The 19,191-nt window shown below is 37.6% G+C and overlaps 1 protein-coding gene across 7 annotated transcripts in view; it reads left to right on the top strand.

Annotated features, from left to right (window-relative positions):
* The window catches only part of THRB (thyroid hormone receptor beta), a 154,890-nt gene that overhangs the window by 120,539 nt on the left and 15,160 nt on the right, over nt 1–19,191 (top strand). For all 7 annotated transcript variants that reach the window (XM_050971657.1, XM_050971658.1, XM_050971660.1 and 4 more), the window contains 2 exons: nt 14,553–14,653; nt 18,461–18,608. In XM_050971657.1, coding sequence (XP_050827614.1) covers nt 14,553–14,653; nt 18,461–18,608 — 249 coding nt within the window. The remainder of the gene's footprint in view (nt 1–14,552; nt 14,654–18,460; nt 18,609–19,191) is intronic.

The raw sequence follows: 19,191 nt of genomic DNA, 5'->3' as shown, positions 1-19,191 counted from the left end.
AGTATGTTTAATCTTTGCAACTACGTGCTTAAATGTGCAAAATTTTTTAGTAAATCCTGGATTTTTATTCATCTTTATGCATGAAGTCTGAACAGCAACCAGTATAAGATCCTTCCAATATTTGGTCCTTCAGAAGTGGCACTCTGCCCTGACTGATTTCTGATTTAAATGCTCTGCAATACCTCCCACATACTGACAGATCTTTTAGAATGGCGTGCAAGGGCCCTATCTACAGCATTGTGATACCCAGGACTCTAGACCAGGGGTGCACAGTTTGGAAAAAGTCAGGAGAATAGGACTCTTGCAGGTAATATTCCACAGCAGATTAAATTGCATTGCATGATACTTCTTTTTTCTGTATCAGGGACCTCTCTTGGTAGGGCTGTAGCGTTCAGAGGGACACGACAGGATTTTTGTCTGTCCTTAACATTTCTTTGGGTTCATTTTGGTGGGTTTTCTAACCAAGCTAAGTCACAAGAGAAGTGCATTTTAATGGGGGTATTTCATTGTTTGTAATTAAAAATCTTAGTCATAATTTGTAAACACAGGAGGTAATGAAGAGCTGAATGGTTTAGTGTAAGGCGGTCTCTTCTGCAGATTCCCCCTTTCAGGCATTCACAGCCTGATTTCTGCCTACCCCGTTAATATCACTGACTGCGTTAGACTTACTTCGGATTTACACCAGGGTGAGTATATAAAAACCTTTGGGGCATTCCAGGAACAAGTGCAACAAGTAATTCCTGCCTTTTTTAGAACAATGGACTAACACCTTAGGCTGTGAGAAATTTGAGCTTCTGATCCTCTGCTGTTAGAGTATCAAAATTTCTATTTTATTCCTGGTCTGTTTGCTTGAATTGAAGGATTTATTCTGATGGTGATTAACTTCCATGTATTCACATAACCAGACACATGTGAAATCATAAAATTCCAAGTGTGATATTTCATTGCTGTAGGCAACAAAAGCTCAACATGACATGATGTAAAGACATGAATATTAAAATAGGAATACAAAAAAATAATATTATTCTACTCCACTTTCAGACTTTTGATAAAGACACAGTCTGACTGTCTTGTATCAGAGAATTTAATTCAAAGGTATACATGTAACAAACCTACAGGATGGGACCCTAAAAGAATAAAATGAAAATATTTTAGTAATATTTCAGTTTTTAAAATCTTTGCAGTGTTCTTTGAACTGATTTGTTTCCAAGGGAACAACAATCTGCAGAGCTATAAATCTCTTTAATAGTAGCATATCACAGGTAAGAAACCCACATTCCCTGGCAATGTTCATCATTTTTTTTTGTTCGTTGGAAAAGTAATTTTTCATTTTTTCCTTATCCTTCACAGCATGATGTAATTTAGTTTCCTTATGGTATTAAAGGGACTCTTGACAAAAATAGTCAAGATGTGTCACATGTGACACGTTTTTGAGCATTATTGATGTAGCAATCGAAAATAAGAAATGTTTGAGGGATTTATTTTGGAACAGAAAGTAAGTCATGGGCTATGCCATATTGAAATACCATTTCCTCAGGTGCTGTCCTGGCTGGAACAGCTCTGTCTACAGAAGGTTTCAATTCTGTTTAGTTTTTCAGTAACAAACCTAAATCCAGTCACAGGGGGAAAAAACAAGAAAATAAAAGATGGGTGGGAATTTTGACTTTGCTGGCAAAGCAAATCCACATGGGAAAAAAGTCTCACTAAGAATTTAAAGCCCAGCTCTCCAAAGCTTTTCTGGATAGTGTAAAATTATCTAGGTATTGTGTTTTGCTAACCTGTAAAACACAGCCTCACCTCTGTGGGAGCTCTACATAAGTTCCTGTTGGCGGTACAGGCGATCTTTTTTGTGGTAAATGAACAACCCAGGTACAGTACTTGGGAATGTTTTATTGGGAGCATGGAGAAGTAAACTCAGCAAGCTGTATATGTTACATACACTGCAGCATTACCAACGCGTCCCCTCAGTGGGAATGGTTTGGGTGTTTAGGTGTAAACAACTATTGCAGAATTTCTTGAATGAAACACAGGCATTTTTTATGAAGTGCTGAACATCCATTATTGAATAATCAAATCTTTCATGAGACATGCTTTTTATCACAGACAAACTCACTGTTTTTAAAATCTAGATGATGGGCCTGAACTAAAATGAAAATTAACTTTTATTGTGTGCTTTTCACACTGTATTTTACAGTGGTATTTGTTGAGTTAGTGGTAAATGAATGAGAGTTCATTAGGGTTTTACTTGTTGGATTTCAGTAAATGTTTGTGGTCTTCATGAAATCAAATGTTTAAATTATTAGATTTTAGGAGAACAAGTTCATTTTGGAGACAACTTCATTGACTTCAGTAGCACTGATCTCCATAGAGTTCAGTTTGACTTACCAAATGTATTATTATTTTATGAGCAAGTTAATAAGAAATGCATGTTAAAGATGCTTCTTTTATAGTTAGAGAAGGAAGAAAAACTCCAAGTATAAATTTTAACTTCTCTGATCATTGGAAGGACTTGTCCTGGATTTGGTAGTTAATTAGACATTAACTGGAAACGCTGCTTATTTAGAAAAGTTAGTTACAGTTGTATGTTGGAAGGAAAATGTCTCTCTGTTGACTGTTTTTTATTAGTCTGAAATATTTAGCAATATTGGATAGGGAAGAATTTTGCTATGTCATGCCCAGTTCTTACCTACTGCACTGAACTTTTGAGGACTATATAAGAGTATGTTCATCAAGATTTTTAGATGTATGCTTAAGATCCTAGAAGAAAAAGGGCCAAGTTACACAGTAACTGTAGCAATCCTGTAGTTTAAAATGAATGAAATAAGAAAGCTCTCATTATCAAATCAGTAATAACTAAACTCCCTAATAATAAGAACAGATATTAGAAAGGGATACCGGTTTATTACTGACTTCACAAGTTTTACTGTATCTTAGCTGTGCTGTGAAGAAAAAACACATTTTTCCTCATAAACAACCAAGTAGCAGTTAAAATAAGTTAAAAATAAAATAGTTTTTTTAGATCAAAAGAGAATGGCTGATTAAAGAAGGTATAATAACCATACCGAAGCTTGGAGTGCATTAAGCCATTAAAATATCAGACAGTTTTTGTTGTGGTGGCATTGTCGTGTTCATAGTTCAGAGGTGAGCCAAATGAGCAAAAAACATTCTTTCCTTTCCTTGCTCTGTTATCAGAAAAAAAAGCTCTTCTGAAAGTACTTCATTACTGAAACAGAAAAGATAACAAAGCTGAATAGCAAAGCAATTAGCTTATTGATAATAGTTAAGCAGTGTTCCTTTTGCTGATTATATTATTTTGAAGTTTCCCACCTGTTGAACTCAATAGAAATTACTTTTTGAAATCACTGAAGTTTAGAAAAGCCGCTTTCCCGTAAATTCATTATCAGGCAGTGGGGAGGATTGTGTATATGTGGAAGGCTGGGGAGATTCATGCATGTAATTCTGTAAAACAAAATCAATAAAGCTGATGACAGATTAAGTTGCTAAATTTTGTAACACTAGGCTACTGTTTGGGTCATCAGCACAGCACTATTGGATTTTCTATGGTTTAATGCTGAAAAACAGGATTATTGATTTTAGGATTTTCAGTGTATCCCCTCTGGGAGTTCTTAAGCAGTCTTTATAATTCTTCACACTTAAGTTGACAACTACAGTGACATGACTGTGTCCTTGCCTTAGTAATCGTTTTCTAATCATATTGGAAAAGGATGGAAATGGTTTATAAAATGATTATTCCAGACAAACGGGGGAACAGGAGGGTTGTCAGGATGTCACTTCTTTGTCTGGTGGTCATTGCTACCTGACTGCCATCTTCCCTTGGAATTAACTTACAGTCACAGATTAAGACCTTTGACTGTCATAAATCTGCTTCCCAATATGTTTGACTGGCAGGGGAGTTCACAAGCCGTCCCAATATAAATAGGATTTTAGCACATCAGGTGCTGCTCCAAAGTAAAACGGGCTGTTTTGCAGTCGACTTTGTTGGTGTATATTCATTGCTCCTTTCCCGACCCATGTGTATGCATGCCTGCGTGTGTATGCATGTGTGTGTGTACGTAAAGTAGAAGCTGAGATAGGCTAACAAAATGAACTACTGTATGCAAGAAATATATGAAGTGCACCCAGCTGCTGGTAGCAATTGCTACATGCAGTCCACTGATTATTGCACATATATTGAAGATAATCAGGGTTACAGCAGTTGTGATGCTCAGGTCCTGCACAGTAACAACATATATATGGAACAGGCCTGGGCGGTGAATCAGCCTTATACCTGTAGTTACCCTGGAAACGTGTTTAAAAGCGAGTACTCTGACATGGACATGGCCCTGAATCAGTACAACCAACCTGAATTTTTCACAGAAGAAAAACCTACTTTTTCTCAAGTGCAGTCGCCATCGTACTCTCAGAAGAAAGGTAGGGGCATTTTATTTAAATAACAAAAAAAAAAATAATCTCTGTTTTTGTTTTTGTTTTGCTTTAAACTTACAGTTGCATCAGTTGGCTCAGATGCATCTTTGAATGTGAAGGCTGCCTGTTCAAAATTGAAAGCAGCAGTAACATAGGTTGCTAGGTGATTGTAAGGTTTTCGGAGAGCGATGAGGATTTCCAAGCACTTTTTCTTAATATATATGAGACATTTGCAAGTATATTGCTTTTTTTTCTGCTTTCCTGGGCTATTAAGTTCCTTTGCTATTCACCAGTGAGCTTGATAAGAAAGTTTCTCTCCTGAAATGTCATCATTATATATTCTGCATCTTAAAGCTGTGTTTCTGTTTACATACAGACTGTGTAAGTCCGTGTTTTCAGTAAATGTGAACTCTGTTTGCTCAGCAACTCAGGAAAAACATTTTGAAAATAGGACTGTAAATATGTATGGGAAAATGTGTTTGAGTTACTGTTTTCTAAGTGAAAAGCACGAGTTTCTGATTATGCACAGCAAAAAAGACTGAAAATTCAAGAATTTATCTATGCAAGAAAGATGACTTTGCATCCAAAAGGTTGATCTAATCAAGACATTTGTGAGACAAGTGCAGTGTCTGCTCCCTAGGGGTTAAATCATTGCCAGTTTCTAGAATTTATTCTTTTGATTTCAAGTAAGTCAGTGAGATTTAAAAAGAGCCCAAAATACTAACAAACACTTGGAAATGTTTTCGGTGCTGTTTGTTTTGAACTCGGTAACCCAACTTATACATATGAAGTATACATTCTCTGGGTTTCTTCAAAATCACATTATTAAAGAAGGAAAAAAACCTGTATGTTATACCAAAATAATATCCTTTTCTGATCAGACCAGATTTTCTGTATGCAATTTTCCAAAATCCAGATGAATCTGATGTAGCTAGAGAGATAAAGAAAACATCATTGACTACTTTTGAAGTATCTTTGTAGTGAAGAGCAGACTGTTTATTTTTATTATCTACATAGAAAACTGAGGTATTTTCATTTCGGCAGAAAATACTCATTAACCCTTGATGCAATAAATCTCTATGACTGGTAGAAAAATGGCTTAATTTTATACATTGAACAGCATCACATTTCATAAGAAAATTATTTTTAAAATCATTCTTGGAAGCTGTAACAACACGATCAAATTGTAGAATAAATGGAGTTGTGGATTGTACATGTTTTTGTGTTGTTCATCATTTTAAAAGCTTTTTAAGGCTTTTTTATCAGTTGTTGGGTTTTAATTAATGAATTCATAGCCTTTGTAGAATTCTCCTATTTCTTGGTTTTGGTTAAGGAAAAAGTTTATCTCAGGATTAACTTAGAAAAAATAAGGAATTGCTGTTGCAAAGTCACTGAAGGAATGCATTTTTCATAATGTTAAAGGTTATAAATAATACTTAGTACACCTAGATCAAAGCTTTAAGTTATTTCAGTGCTCAGGTACCCAGCATCTGCCCTGGGTAAAGTTTTTGAACTGTTTGGTTTGAAAGAATACAGAGTTGTTTTTAAAAACGGCTTGTATGCCCTTATTTTCTACCACCTCAGTTTCACTAAGAAATGGCGGTGAATTTCCGTGGAAGCCAGCTCTCTAGCAGGCTTTTAATTGATCATTCACAGAGACTGAGCAATGTGTTTTGGGATTCTTTAGAACCTTATTACTGTGATAATCAATAAAAAGTGGCCTCCCTTCTGTCAGACCTTTGCAAATGTTGAGTTTGTTAAGCAGAATAGATCTAAACTGCGTGGAACATGTGCATCTTCTCTTTTCTTCTTTTTTTTTTTTTTAATTTCCATCTTTTAAGCAAGCTATCATAAAACTAACAAATCTTTTAATCCTGTCCTAAGAACAGAAGGCTTTTCACAGGGCATGTGTGTCTGTATTGATCCAGAATTGATTGGGGGAGCGAGTGAGTTTGTTAGAGAAGCCTTGGTAATAGCCCATTAAAGCAAAATTAATTCCCTAAACAGGTGTTCATGAGGAGTCTTGATTGTTGCAGTTGGTATTTTTGTTAGTCCCCTGAAATTTGTCATAATCTCAATAATATGCTGTTCAAATCAGATTGTACATTACAGTAGCACATGGACTTGTTACTTGTTTCCTATCAGAGCTTTTGCTAGTTACTAAATGGTTAAAGTCTTGTTCTCCCTCTGGGAAGAAAAAAAAAATCAACATTTTATATATTGAAAAGCTTGTAATTTGTGAAAGGGTATTTAATTACTTCTCTATTTTTATGTCACTTTGAATGAATTCAGAAAATAACTTGAAAAACAACAACCAAAGACCCCAGCAATGTGTCTCCAAGTGGGGGGGGGGGAGGAAGGGGGAAGCATTCATAAACCATATCCAGTTATTCTAAATATCAGAAAGCTGCTTCAGTTATTACAGTACATTAAAAACTATTTCCTGACTATCTGTCAGAAATTCTGGTGAAAGAATTAACTTTTAAAGAAAAGAATTGTCATCCAGAAAATCAGGAGATGGAGATGTGGGTTTACCTTTGCGTCTACTTGTTGCTCCATTACCTTTTGTGCTCTGATGTATGCTATTAAAAGGTGACAGCGCAACGTTTGTGCAAGAGCTTAGTGTTTTATTAAGGAAGCCCTTTCGGACCTGATCCTGCCCTAGGAAACAGACAGCCACATGCGCTTTGTTTTCTGTGTAATGCTGTGAAATCTGATCAGCAGAACAGGGCTCGTTGTGAGAACAAGGTGCTATTCTCAGTTTTGTCCCAGAGAGCTTAAACTGGAATATTTTTCCCCTCACATAGTGCTGCCAGCCCGGGTGAGTTTGCAGCATTTCCTGCTGGATGGGTGATGCTCAGGGAGAGCCTGTGCCCCCTTGCCCCTGTGCAGAGGCTGAGCAGACAGACAAAAATGTCCCTGGATCTCCTCACACCACCTATGATGTGAGGAGGAGTACCCACTGACAGGGAGGAGATAATGCAATTGGGAAGGTACAAAAGAAATATGTACAGGAGTCCAGAAACATCAGTATCCCCACACCAGGTGTCTGCACTTTTTTTCTGACATTTGGACAACGTGGGAGAAATGTTTGCAAACTTAAAACTGGGATGAGAGCTGGCTTTTCACTTTCCTTTACATGGAAAGTGAATTTAATTTTTTAATTTCTCGGACAGTGTTAATGAAAGATGTCCACAGCTGTCTGTGAGGTTGGGCTTTAACTTCAGATTCTGTGGGGCAGAGAGCAGTAAGCAGAGGCTGCCTCCCAAACCAAGGGTTTTGGGGGAATTTTTAAGATTAGGCTGGGGGGGATTCTTGAGATTAGGCTGTAGCAGAGCCGGCTTCTCGTCCGTGCAACTCACCTTGTCTCTCAGATACCAGTGAGATACCAGTGAGGTTAATGCCATGTTTGGGAGGGCTCTTGGTATGGTGGGAGAACAGGGCTTTGAAAGTTGTTGTTATTGTTGTTATTTTTATAATTGTATTTGCCATAATTTTTTCTCTCTATTTTTTCTCAGGCAATTAAGGTGCAGCTGCGAATATGTGGTGTGAGAGTGCTAGAGTATGCAACAGAATTAGCCCAGACTGAGTTCTCAGCAGTGAGAACATCAGGGTACTTTCTAAATAGCTAAGAAAAAGTAACATGAAGCTTACAAAATATCATCTCATCAATGCAGGGAGTGTTTGTGGATATAATCAATTTACAGAAACACAGAGAATTTGTCATCCTGGCCTTTGCAGCAGAGCAGCTCCCAGTATGTTAACAATTATTCAAGCTTAAAAATATTAATTTTGCTCTTGACCACCCATCTAAGGAAATAGCACTGAGAAAAATTGCATAATCCGTTGCATAAATCATTACGCATTTGGAGTTATGTTTCTTTCATAACAAAAGTCAATGGAAATAATGTGTTTTCATCTCCTTTCTGTAACCTTTCCACAACCTGATGAAGGATGAAAAAGTGAAGGAAGTTATACTTTGCTTTTGCTTTGTTCGGTGAGGCTTAGATTTCGAAACAAATAACTTTCTTACAATATTAAGATACTGTCCCTAAAAACATTTCAATAATTTGAGGGGTGGGGAAACTGCATGATCTGACCCTTAAAGTGATGTATTTCATACCTGTAGTTGGTAATGGCTGCAGGTACAGTACTGATTGCAGAAGTTTAAGTGACAACACCGTTTGGGCTAAAATGTTTACAGCACATTCTCTGCAAAAGCACTGCTGTTGATAACGTTTCTGACTCAGCCTAAGGATCAGACCTAATGCACTGAAAAGTCATGGAGAGAAAAAGGACTATAAAATGTTTCAGATTCAATCATTGCAAAATCTTTTGTCAAATTTTAGTGATTTCATAAATCAAAGAATGTCAACAGAGATCAAAATTGAGGACATGCAAGCCAGTTAGCTAACAAGAAAAGTGTGAATCTGCTCAGCAACATTCTCAGTGCTTCCAAGCTCGAAGGAGAAATAAGCCATTTTTCTCAGTGGGAGTAATTTAAAGAAAGTGGGAAACAAGGACCAGTGTATCTGCCCAGCCTTTCAGATCAATGTTGATAATAGCACAAATAAGAATGGAGTATGCTTTTTCTCTGTTGGGTCTGTGCTTTCACCAACACTCCCATTTAAGCTCTTTCTGCACAAGTATGTCCAGGATGATGCATGGCTGATCCTTGTAATTTTTTAAGCGTTCTAGGTGACTATGAAAGCAGTAGAACAGCAGTACAAATTTACATTTCAGTTTTAATACAGTTGAGGATTCTCAAGGTAGTAATTAATTTCATCTTTTTCATTTTTGTATTGTAGTGTCTAGTAAGTGAATACCAGCTTACTGGTAAGTCCTCATTTTAGTGAGTGGTCTCTAGTCATGCAAACCATACCAGATGGGAGAAAGAAAGATTTCAGGGAATATATTTAATACATGACTCTGCCAGCATACATGGAAAATTAAAGTACTGAATAATGATCTTGAAGTGTAATTGTCCTTCTGCAACAGCAAAAAATGGCATTTTCTGCCTTCAAGCTATAAATCTATGGTGGATTAGGAACAAGCTAATAATGAACATCTGGCAGACAGGCATAATTTGTTTGCATCAGTGTTACTCATATCCCTGTTTGGTAGTCAAATACCATTTGGTTCTACAATTTTTTTTAAGGTGGGGATTAATTCCCTAGGCAAATATCACATTATCTGTACAGATCTGGAGGTATAAAGTATGTGCAATGATACTTTAACAAAATTGAAATTGGTTCTTTTCTTTAGAGATGCTTTTTGTTGTTGATGTTGTTAATGTGTGCCAGGTACAGAGGAAGAAGAAACACCATAATTTTTCAGAGTTTTATACAGTTGAAATAATTTTTCTTTGCTTTGTGGGATGGAGGATAGGCACTGAGTGTCTTGCTTGTGTCTCTCCAGCCCATTACACTGTGCAGGGTCACTCATATATGGTGCTGTAAGGCATCATTCCTGCAAATGGTAATTCAAGAGTGCATGCATACAGTATTAATGGAGAAGTACCTCAGATGACTGCATGGGATAGCAGATTTCCTTCTGTCCCTATGGCTGCTTGGGCAGACTCATTGTGCATTTTCCTGTTGAAGGGAATTCTTTCCTGCCATGCCTCTACAAAGCTACAGTTGTGATTTAGATTGCTCTCAAGATTGACTATAATAGATTATATGACATATTCTTCTGGAGAGGGGCAAGTGGTCCTGCTGTGTGCCTAGCCTTACCAAGACAGATTAGGCAGACTGGCAGGTGGGAGTCTGGGAACCAAAGGTGTTACTTTAGGCTACAGGGGAAACACCAGACATGGCAGATCAAGGTCATTCACTGTTATTCTCCACTCAAAACAAAGATCCAAGGTGGGCATTGTGATAAACAATGTCAGGTCATACTTGATGGATAATTAACTTGGAGGATCATATGGGATGCAACAAGTGACAGTCCATGAGGATGCTGAATATAGCAGACAGAGACTTGAAACAACAAGGAACAGTATTGGTTGTTTTTGTACAATTCAGTGAAGTTGGTGTTGCTCTTGAACAGTTCCTCTTAGCTATTTACTTAAAAGGTTTTGACCAAGAAATAAAAGATAAATCATAACCACCTGAAATAGGAGCATGCCTGATGTTTCCATGAGATTTATCAGACATTTTGCTTTAGTAAGAGAGCACCAGGGTTACTCTGCCCAAACAGCATCTGCTTTTCCACACAGGCATTTTTATTTTTGCCTCAGTGTTATTGCACACTCATGAAGCAAAAGTACTTGTTGATATTAGAGACAAGTTACTAACAGTGGTGCAACAGTGAGACAAGTCTGTTACTCTTCTCCTTCCTCAAAACATTTAACAAACAACTCTGCTGCCATCCATGCCTTCCCCAAGAATCTCCACTGCACTATTCATTTCTTCCATGCTGGTAGCTTGTTTAGAAAAACAATGTTGAATTTCTTCCTGCTAATGCTGTTTGTAACTCTGAGAAGCAGAAAAAATGTACTGTCTGTTTATCTGCATGTCTTTCAAATGAAATTGTATTGAATTAATGCAGAAGTCATACAGGATATTTGCCACCACTAGAAATTACTTAGAATGGCCATTAGTGTTTTACACTAACTAGTGTGTTACATTCAGTAAGAAGTGAATGTAAATCCACATACTCCTTTTGCAGTGATGTCTATCTGAATTGTACCTTTTAAAAATACTACTGAAGGTCCAATCTTTCTGGTCTAACTGTTTCTACTGTTAGAAGAAGTGTTAAAAAGATAGAAAACTGTAATAAAAAGACAAGATATGTTTATTGCACACTTTTGCTGCCAGTGATTTCTTGGAATAAGATTTTTCTATTCATATTTCCTGTTCAATTGCTAGAAGAGTTCCAGGTGTGTACTTCCCTTGTGACATGGAGTCAGTCTGTGGCAGTACTGAACATAATATTTAGGTAGCTTAAGTAGGTGGCACTTAAAGCTTCTGATGCAAGAAATTGGCAATGTGGTTGCATGTAAGGATGCCATTTTTAATTTCTGATTAGGAGTGCCCCTGGGAGATTGTGTATTCTGCCAGACTGGAAACCTTATATTGGATAAAGTCACGAAACTCCAGGAAGGAGATAAGGACATGGACAGCAGTGATCACATGCATGACCTACTGTATATATTTAAGGAAGCAGTTAAGACAAGTGGTCTCCTGCTCCTCTAGTAGAACAAGTTGCTATTGCATGAACAGCACTAACCAGCTTGTATAATTAATGAAAGGCATTTAACTAAAAAACAATTCTTGAGGAAGCTAACCAGGGAAACTGAATTTTTGAGGATTTAGTTTATGCTATACAAAGACTGTATTTTGTGAATAGCAGTAACCAGCAATAACAAGAGCCATTGATCTTCATGGTACATTTAGGGGAAAATTCTGCATCCCTTTGCTGCATCTTCTGCCCACTCTGTCAGCTCTGTATTGTGTATATGTTGCATGTGCAGAGGCAGGTGTGAGCAGAGTGGGGGCAGGATGGAGATAATAGCCTCTGCTAATCCCTCAGTGGCATAGTATCTATTAGGAGTCAGTGATGTAATTAGAGTTGAAACCCTGCTGTCTCTCATCTCTCAATGTCACATGGCCACCAGTCTATCCAAGCATAACTTGTTCATCATGGAGAAATGTAGCCTGAATATAACTCTGGTCTTTTGCTGTCTTATAGACTAGTTTGATACAACATTAAGAACTTAGCTCATTCTCCCACTCCCCTTTTGGAATATTGGCAGACCTGAGATGCCTGTATCCAGGAATGGCTTCCAAGTACTACTTCCTTCTTTTCGAGAAGAGGGATATGTGATCCTCAATAATTTAAGGTTCTCATAATTATATTCAAATTAGGCCATACAAATACTTTTTGCCTTCTTTACTTTCTCCTGATTTACTCTCCAGACTCCATACAGGTTAAGCATTTAAGCTCAGTTAACTTTAAGTGTTTTGTCTAATTTGGACTTTCCTTTCTGGAGAACCTCTGGAAGCATAGCCTTAGGAAGGTATTTGAATTTAAACTGTCTGTTACTGAGCTGACCCTCTGGCATGTTAGTTGCAGGAAGATGATGACCACCCCTCTTGCAGCATCCCACAACAGCCTTCTGCTGCCCTGAGTCTTGCTGGTTGCCCTCCAAGTAACTGGTGTCCCAAGTCCCCAAGCTGTACCAGCCCATACTGCTGTGAGGGCTGCATAAAGACATCAACCTTCATGGCTACCCTTATATGTGGTGCTACTGATGGATTCAGCAAGCTAGTGGTAAGGGATAGTGTTACAGGCAGCTGCATCCAAAGGGCTCTTCTTCATTGCACTCAAAAATTCCACTCAGACAGCTGGCAGTTATTGCAAAACTGGGAGGAGTGGCTGGAACACTGATGGGTGTGCTACCCATTCAGAGCAACCTAGGCAGGCTAGGAAAATGGAATAAGAGGAACCTCCCCAAGATCATCAAAGGGAAAGGCCAAATTCTGTACAAGGGGAGGAGTAATAAACACAGCAGTGCAGGCCCAACTGCTCTGCACTGGAGTGCTTGGGAGTTCTTGGTGGGCAGCAAGTTGCATATAGGCCAGCAGTGTGTTCTTGAAGCAAGGGAGGTAAATGGCATCTGGCCTGCTTTTGGGAAAGCATCACCAACAGCTTGAAGGATGTGATCCTTCCTTTCTGTTCAGCTCCAGTGAAACACATCTGCAATGTTGGATCCAGTTCTGGGCTCCCCAATAGAAGAAAGACACAGACATCCTGGAGTAAGCCCAGCAGAGGGCCACAGAGATGATGAACTGGAGCATCTCTTCTATGAGGAGTAACTGGGAAAACTGGGACTCTTCAGCTTGGAGCAGAGAAGGCTCAAGGGGGCATATCAGTGTGTGTGAATACCTGACCCCCCATACTGTAGAAGGCAGGGCCAGACTCCTCTCAGTCCCCAGTGACAGAACTAGAGGCAATGAGCACAAATAGAAGTACAGGAAATTCCTTCTGAGAATAATAAAATAGTGTTTTCTTTTCACTCTGAAGGTGTCAGAGCAGAACACTTGCACAGATTGCCCAGAAAGGTTGTGGAGTCTCCATCCCTTTGGGGATACTCAAAGGCTGTCTGGGCATGGACAGCTGGCTCTAGGTAGCCCTGTGTTGAGCAGGGGTGGTGCACTTTCCTCTCTCCCCTCAAAGGGAGTCTGAGATCTCTATGTCACATCTTCACAGTGAGATTTTTCAGTAGGTAAAGGTACAAACTGTAACTCCATTCGTTATGAGTCATGGAAACATTGATTTTGAAAGGTTTGTATTTTACCCTGTTTAAAAGTTGTCTGTGGTTACAATTACTTTTTGCTTGCCATCAGTATTGTTTTGGTTTTTTGCTCAAATTGAAAATATGTTTGTGTTTTCAAAACAAATGTCATTGTGGGAAAAGAACCAAATATTGCCAATTTTTTTCACAGCAGGAATATTTTCACTGGATGGATCTGGTAAACCACGTCTGAAGAGAAAATTTCATTCTAACACATACATGTACACACACACATACACACATATTTGAATGTCCACGTATTTTGCTTTAAATTCGGGCTACATTAAGTATTCCTGTGGAACACATCCAGGTCAGGCATGATCAATAAAACTTGGGCTATATGTTGCTTGTACCTTTCTGCTTTGAAACAAACCATCTGTCAGTAAATATTTCTTACTACCAAGTCCCCCAGCCACACTGAAACCTGGGGTCTCACCTGCGGTGTACAAGTATATTGAGGTTTTTTCTGATATATAGAACAGAAACATATTGTATGCCTTCACTGCTATTTTATTATTTCACATCAAATCTTTTGAAGTAATGAATATTTTCTGATGTAGGATTTCACTCAGGAGAGAGAAATCATGTTCCAATTTTTCCCTCTTGACCAGTAAACACTGAATCAGTCTGAAGAATAGAAAATCTTATAGATTGTGTTTAATTAAGTCTGTAACAGTACAAACTTTTATTCAGGAAATTCGGTGAGTTCAGAAGTATGGCGCTGGTAGACAAGATCTGTGGTGGATTTTAATACAATCTTTTTATATCAAATGTATCATATAATTTTGTATGGAGTTTACATGCCACATCCTCTTTTTCTTTGCAGGGTACATACCCAGTTACTTAGACAAGGATGAGCTATGTGTAGTATGCGGGGACAAAGCCACCGGATACCATTATCGCTGCATCACTTGCGAAGGTTGCAAGGTAAAATGGCACGGTGGGAAAGTGGCAATCAGAAATAGCTCTCCAGCTCCTCCATTATACAGACTTCCTGAACTGTGCTGTCAAATCAAATAAAGACAGATTAGAAGCTAATAAGAACATCCAGTACTGATGATAAGCCGCATCTGACCATGCTGCTGCTCTTCATATGCATAAGGAATGTAGTTGGTTTTTGCCATGTTTGCTTCTGAAAAGAAAACAAGAAATTTAGATTGTTGTTGCTGCTGTTTAACAGTTAGCTTTTGAATTTCCGTTTTTTAATGCTTCTTTAGCCATGTTCTCATCCAGGTACAGCAGCATGTTCCCAGCTACTCCACCGAAGCTGTTTATGCAATAGCTAACATTCTGCTTATGGCCATGAGATTAACAGTGTTCCAGTGCCTCTCACCATCCCTGTGAAGAAGCAAAAATCAAAATCCTTTCCACATGCTCATATTACAGTAACATCCATCAATTTGGGAAGCATTGACACCCAATTAAAATAGTTTCAAAAAGATTTTTACTTCTTTAACTTGAGCATATTGAAATGTGCTCTTAGCCCTAAAATGCATCTCCAAGACTACATACAAAATTAAATTTAAAAAGAGATTGCTTTGGGCAAATAAATAAAAAAAATGGAGTAACACAATCCATGTAAGACACATCTTACATGATTTCACTGTCATGAATTTGCCTGAATAGCTCGAGATTCTGTAAGAAAGCTATTCTTTCCTGCAGAAAGTAAAAAAAAAAAATGTTTTTCTAAACAAATGGGCCCACACATGTCTTGGGCTTGTGTCATGAGACTAAGCCATGAAAGTCTCATTCTGTTCACCCACAAAGTCTGGAACATTTGGATCTCATATTTTGGGTTTAGATTGGCTTTAGAGCTCCTCATCACAGTAACTCTTGTGTTGAAGTAGTTCTTTTGGTTGCACATCATTTCCCTAAGTTACATTTATGAAATGCACAGACTTAAATATCCTATGTATAGCAGATTCATGGTAATACTCATAATGGCTTTATACACATACTTACATACAAAGTATAAAAAAGTACTTATATCTTTAAAAAGAACTGTAGAGCTGCACAAGGGGTTCTTACACATTTGCATCCTGAATACCAGATGATAACAATACATAACATGTATGGATGCAACTTAATTCAGATATAATGGGAAGTAAGCAGCGCTGGGGCACTGTGAAGTATACTTAGTTCCCAGCTGAACAGCTGTATCTATTGTGAGCTTTCCTGCTAAGATTTTCATTACTTCAAGTCAAGTAGTTCTTTTTATGCCTTCCAGCTATTTTAGGGACATAGCATACAAATTTGCTTTTATCTTCACATACAGTTCTTCTGTCTGATGTACAATTTTAAATAATGCTTATGCACACAAGGACCTGAGATAACAATTTGCAAAAAGTAATTATTTTCTTGGAGGAGCTGCATACATGTTTGAAGCTGTATGATATGTCAGCAATGTTTTATCAATACACAATATATATAATAAATTTTCAATAATTTGATGTTTACTAGTTGCTTCCACTCAAAGTCACTTCAGTTTTGTAACAAGCTGACAACCAAAGATTTGCTTTGGCAAGTGCTTTCATGAACATCATCCTCACACATGATTTCTGAAGAGTAGATTGTGAGGAATTTAAACCAAATAAATGAGCAGTGAGTTTTGACATCACTGAAATGTTTTTCCTGACTTTACCCATTGCACCTACTGCTATATAGGTGTCTAGTAAAGGAGTTTACTGCCTACTATACAATGTGCTTTCCTTTATTGACGAGAGTAACCTTTCTTTGGTGAAATCTTTGGACAGATATAGAGAGCAGCTTCCTTAATGTGTATCTAGAGATGAACAAAGAAGGATTTTTGCAAAATTTTTCTGAGAAATGCAAAGAAATGAGAAGGTGAAATGGGCTGTCCCAGCAGAGGTGATGGAGACCCTTGCAATCATAAAGCTACAGCTACCTTAAGTCCCGTGCAAGGTTTAGAAAGCAGAAGCTCACTTGCTGAGATTCATTAGAGATTTTTCTATCTCTTGCTTCATAACTGTTGATAACCCTATGACCCTGGTTGTCCACAGCCATCTTAGGTCTTCAGGAAGGGGTGAAGCAGATCCTGTCTCTAGGAATTCATCACAGGGTTGAGAAAAGAACGAAAACTGGGTGTTCAGTAGATGAGAGTTTGAGACTTATTCCAAACCCTACATAAGGATATCTTGCCTGTGATTCCCTGGATTTTATCTTAACACAACTGGTCCCAGTCTTGCAAAGGCTCCCACACAAGCTTTATGCCACTCAGTTTAATTAACATTTCAGGTCTTACCGTAATTAAGGAAGAAAGAGTTGCTCTCTTAGCTCAAGCTGAACCTTGTAAGATAAAACTCTAATGAGGACAAGGCTCTTCATTGTTTTCACAGGAGTTAGGAGTACAAGCTGAAATACAGACTTATCTGTACATGTTAATTCAACACTTTGTGTTAAAAGAAATTGCGCACTGCTGTAAGATTTTACTGGGTGTTATTTAACATGGTTTAAAAACAGACCTTTTGCCTACTGAAGTGAAGAGACTATTCATTAGACAAAATCCCAGCTGAAGAGGCTATTCACAAGGTAAAATCTCACTTGAATTTTGCCATTGATTTGACTAAAACCAAAGCCATTCTGAACAGCCTCAGTCAAACAGGACCTGAGTGTCAGTGTGTTCTCTGTGTCAAGGTAATCCTGAATTGCATGGCTGAATCTAGACTGCCTCAAATAATGGTGAAACTTGAAATTTAAGTGAAACTTGAAATTTAAGTCTAAATTTTCTGCTTTACAGCCTATCTTGTTCATATCTTGCAGTCTTGAGGAGTTTATCCAGCCCTTGCAAAAGTCAGTGAGAAAAGTCATGTTGAAATTAATACCAGGATTTTGTCCATAATGTTCAGAGATAACTTTTATCTGATTTCATTACCTACGGCCAGTTTTTATGGGGCATTTGAATGAGAGAATTCAGTGGGATTGCATTAGTTCATATGGTCTTAGGATCTGTTTAAATTTGCAAGATAGATCTGTATTATGGTAAGATAGATAGATAGATAGATAGATAGATAGATAGATAGATAGATAGATAGATAGATAGATAGATGATAGACGAATCTTTGGTGGTGATGGGGCTTTTGGAATTCTGTGGTAAATACAAATTTAATCTGCTTCTCAGAAGTACAAATAATTTATAAATTTGGGATCCTTTGAGTTTAGAACCAAACTCAAAGATTGTGTAGACTGTATTTGCAAAATCTTTTTCTTGCCCAGATTTGGTTGGTTATTTGGCTTTTATGGGAATAAAGGAGTGGAACTGTTTGTCCTCAATCCTTTAATAGCACAAACACACCACCATTCTTACTATTTGCAGAAGTTCCTTTTTAATTAAAACTATGTGTATGCTTCATATGCAATATCCTTCAAAATGATTACAGAGTTTGAAAAGGGGCTCAAAAAAATACTTCATATATAATAAAAAATTTAGCAGTAAAAAAAAAAAGACTACAAGAAGACATGTACACAGTATTTGTGTCTCAAGACAGCACTACTTGCACCTTTACTTATCTAAGATGTCTATATGTTTTTAATTGTTAAGGAAAATCAAGATAAATGCCATACACTATAAAACTGGTTTGAGAGCTTTGAGAATTTTTGGGAATGAAGTTTGTTATCTTAAGTAGTTAGGTACATGCCTAACAAATCAAGCAGCTCCCAATTTTTAAAAATTGCTCAGTGCTAATGCTTTTCAATATATTTATTTCTTGCACCTAGGGTTTTTTTAGAAGAACCATTCAGAAGAACCTCCATCCAACCTATTCCTGTAAATATGAAGGAAAATGTGTGATAGACAAAGTAACAAGAAATCAATGCCAGGAATGTCGCTTCAAAAAATGTATCTTTGTTGGCATGGCAACAGATTGTAAGTATATTTTCCTGGATTTTCTTTATTTTTTTTTCAGTGTCTGTGTTTGCCTAAAGTATGTTGATTGATGAAGCTTGTTAAAGTAAAGTAGAACTGCCAGCCCTTTTCTGGTTTTAATAATACCAGGGAATCGGACTCGTTGCATTAAGCCACTTTTACAGGGCTGTAATTTTTTGTTTATCCTTCATCAGGCTGCACCTTCTCCTGGCCTTACCAAGCTGAATAACAATAGGAATGTTCATTCTTTGGAGGAGAGGAGGGAGAAATGCATCTGGATGGACACTTTGCTTGAGATAAAAACATCTTGTTTAGAAAATTCTGGAGGATGTGAAATTGAATGTCATTGTATGAGTCATCCTGCAGTTGTTTGTTTTATTTTTAGCCCTGAAGAAGTTATCTGCTGCAAAGATTTTGAGTCTCTTCTAAAGAAGTAGAAAATACAGCTCTAAGATTAATCCTTAGGGGTCTTCTTTTCCTGCCGTTGCACAGGGATTTACACCAACTTCAATCACTACAAGTGGGAGAAAGTCACGTAAAGCCCCCAGAAGTCCTATAAATTCCCTTGTGCCTTCATGGTTGT

This window comes from Serinus canaria, chromosome 2 (assembly GCF_022539315.1).
Source record: "Serinus canaria isolate serCan28SL12 chromosome 2, serCan2020, whole genome shotgun sequence".
Classification (NCBI taxonomy): Eukaryota; Metazoa; Chordata; class Aves; order Passeriformes; family Fringillidae; genus Serinus; species Serinus canaria.
This window is presented reverse-complemented; position numbering and strand designations above follow the sequence as displayed.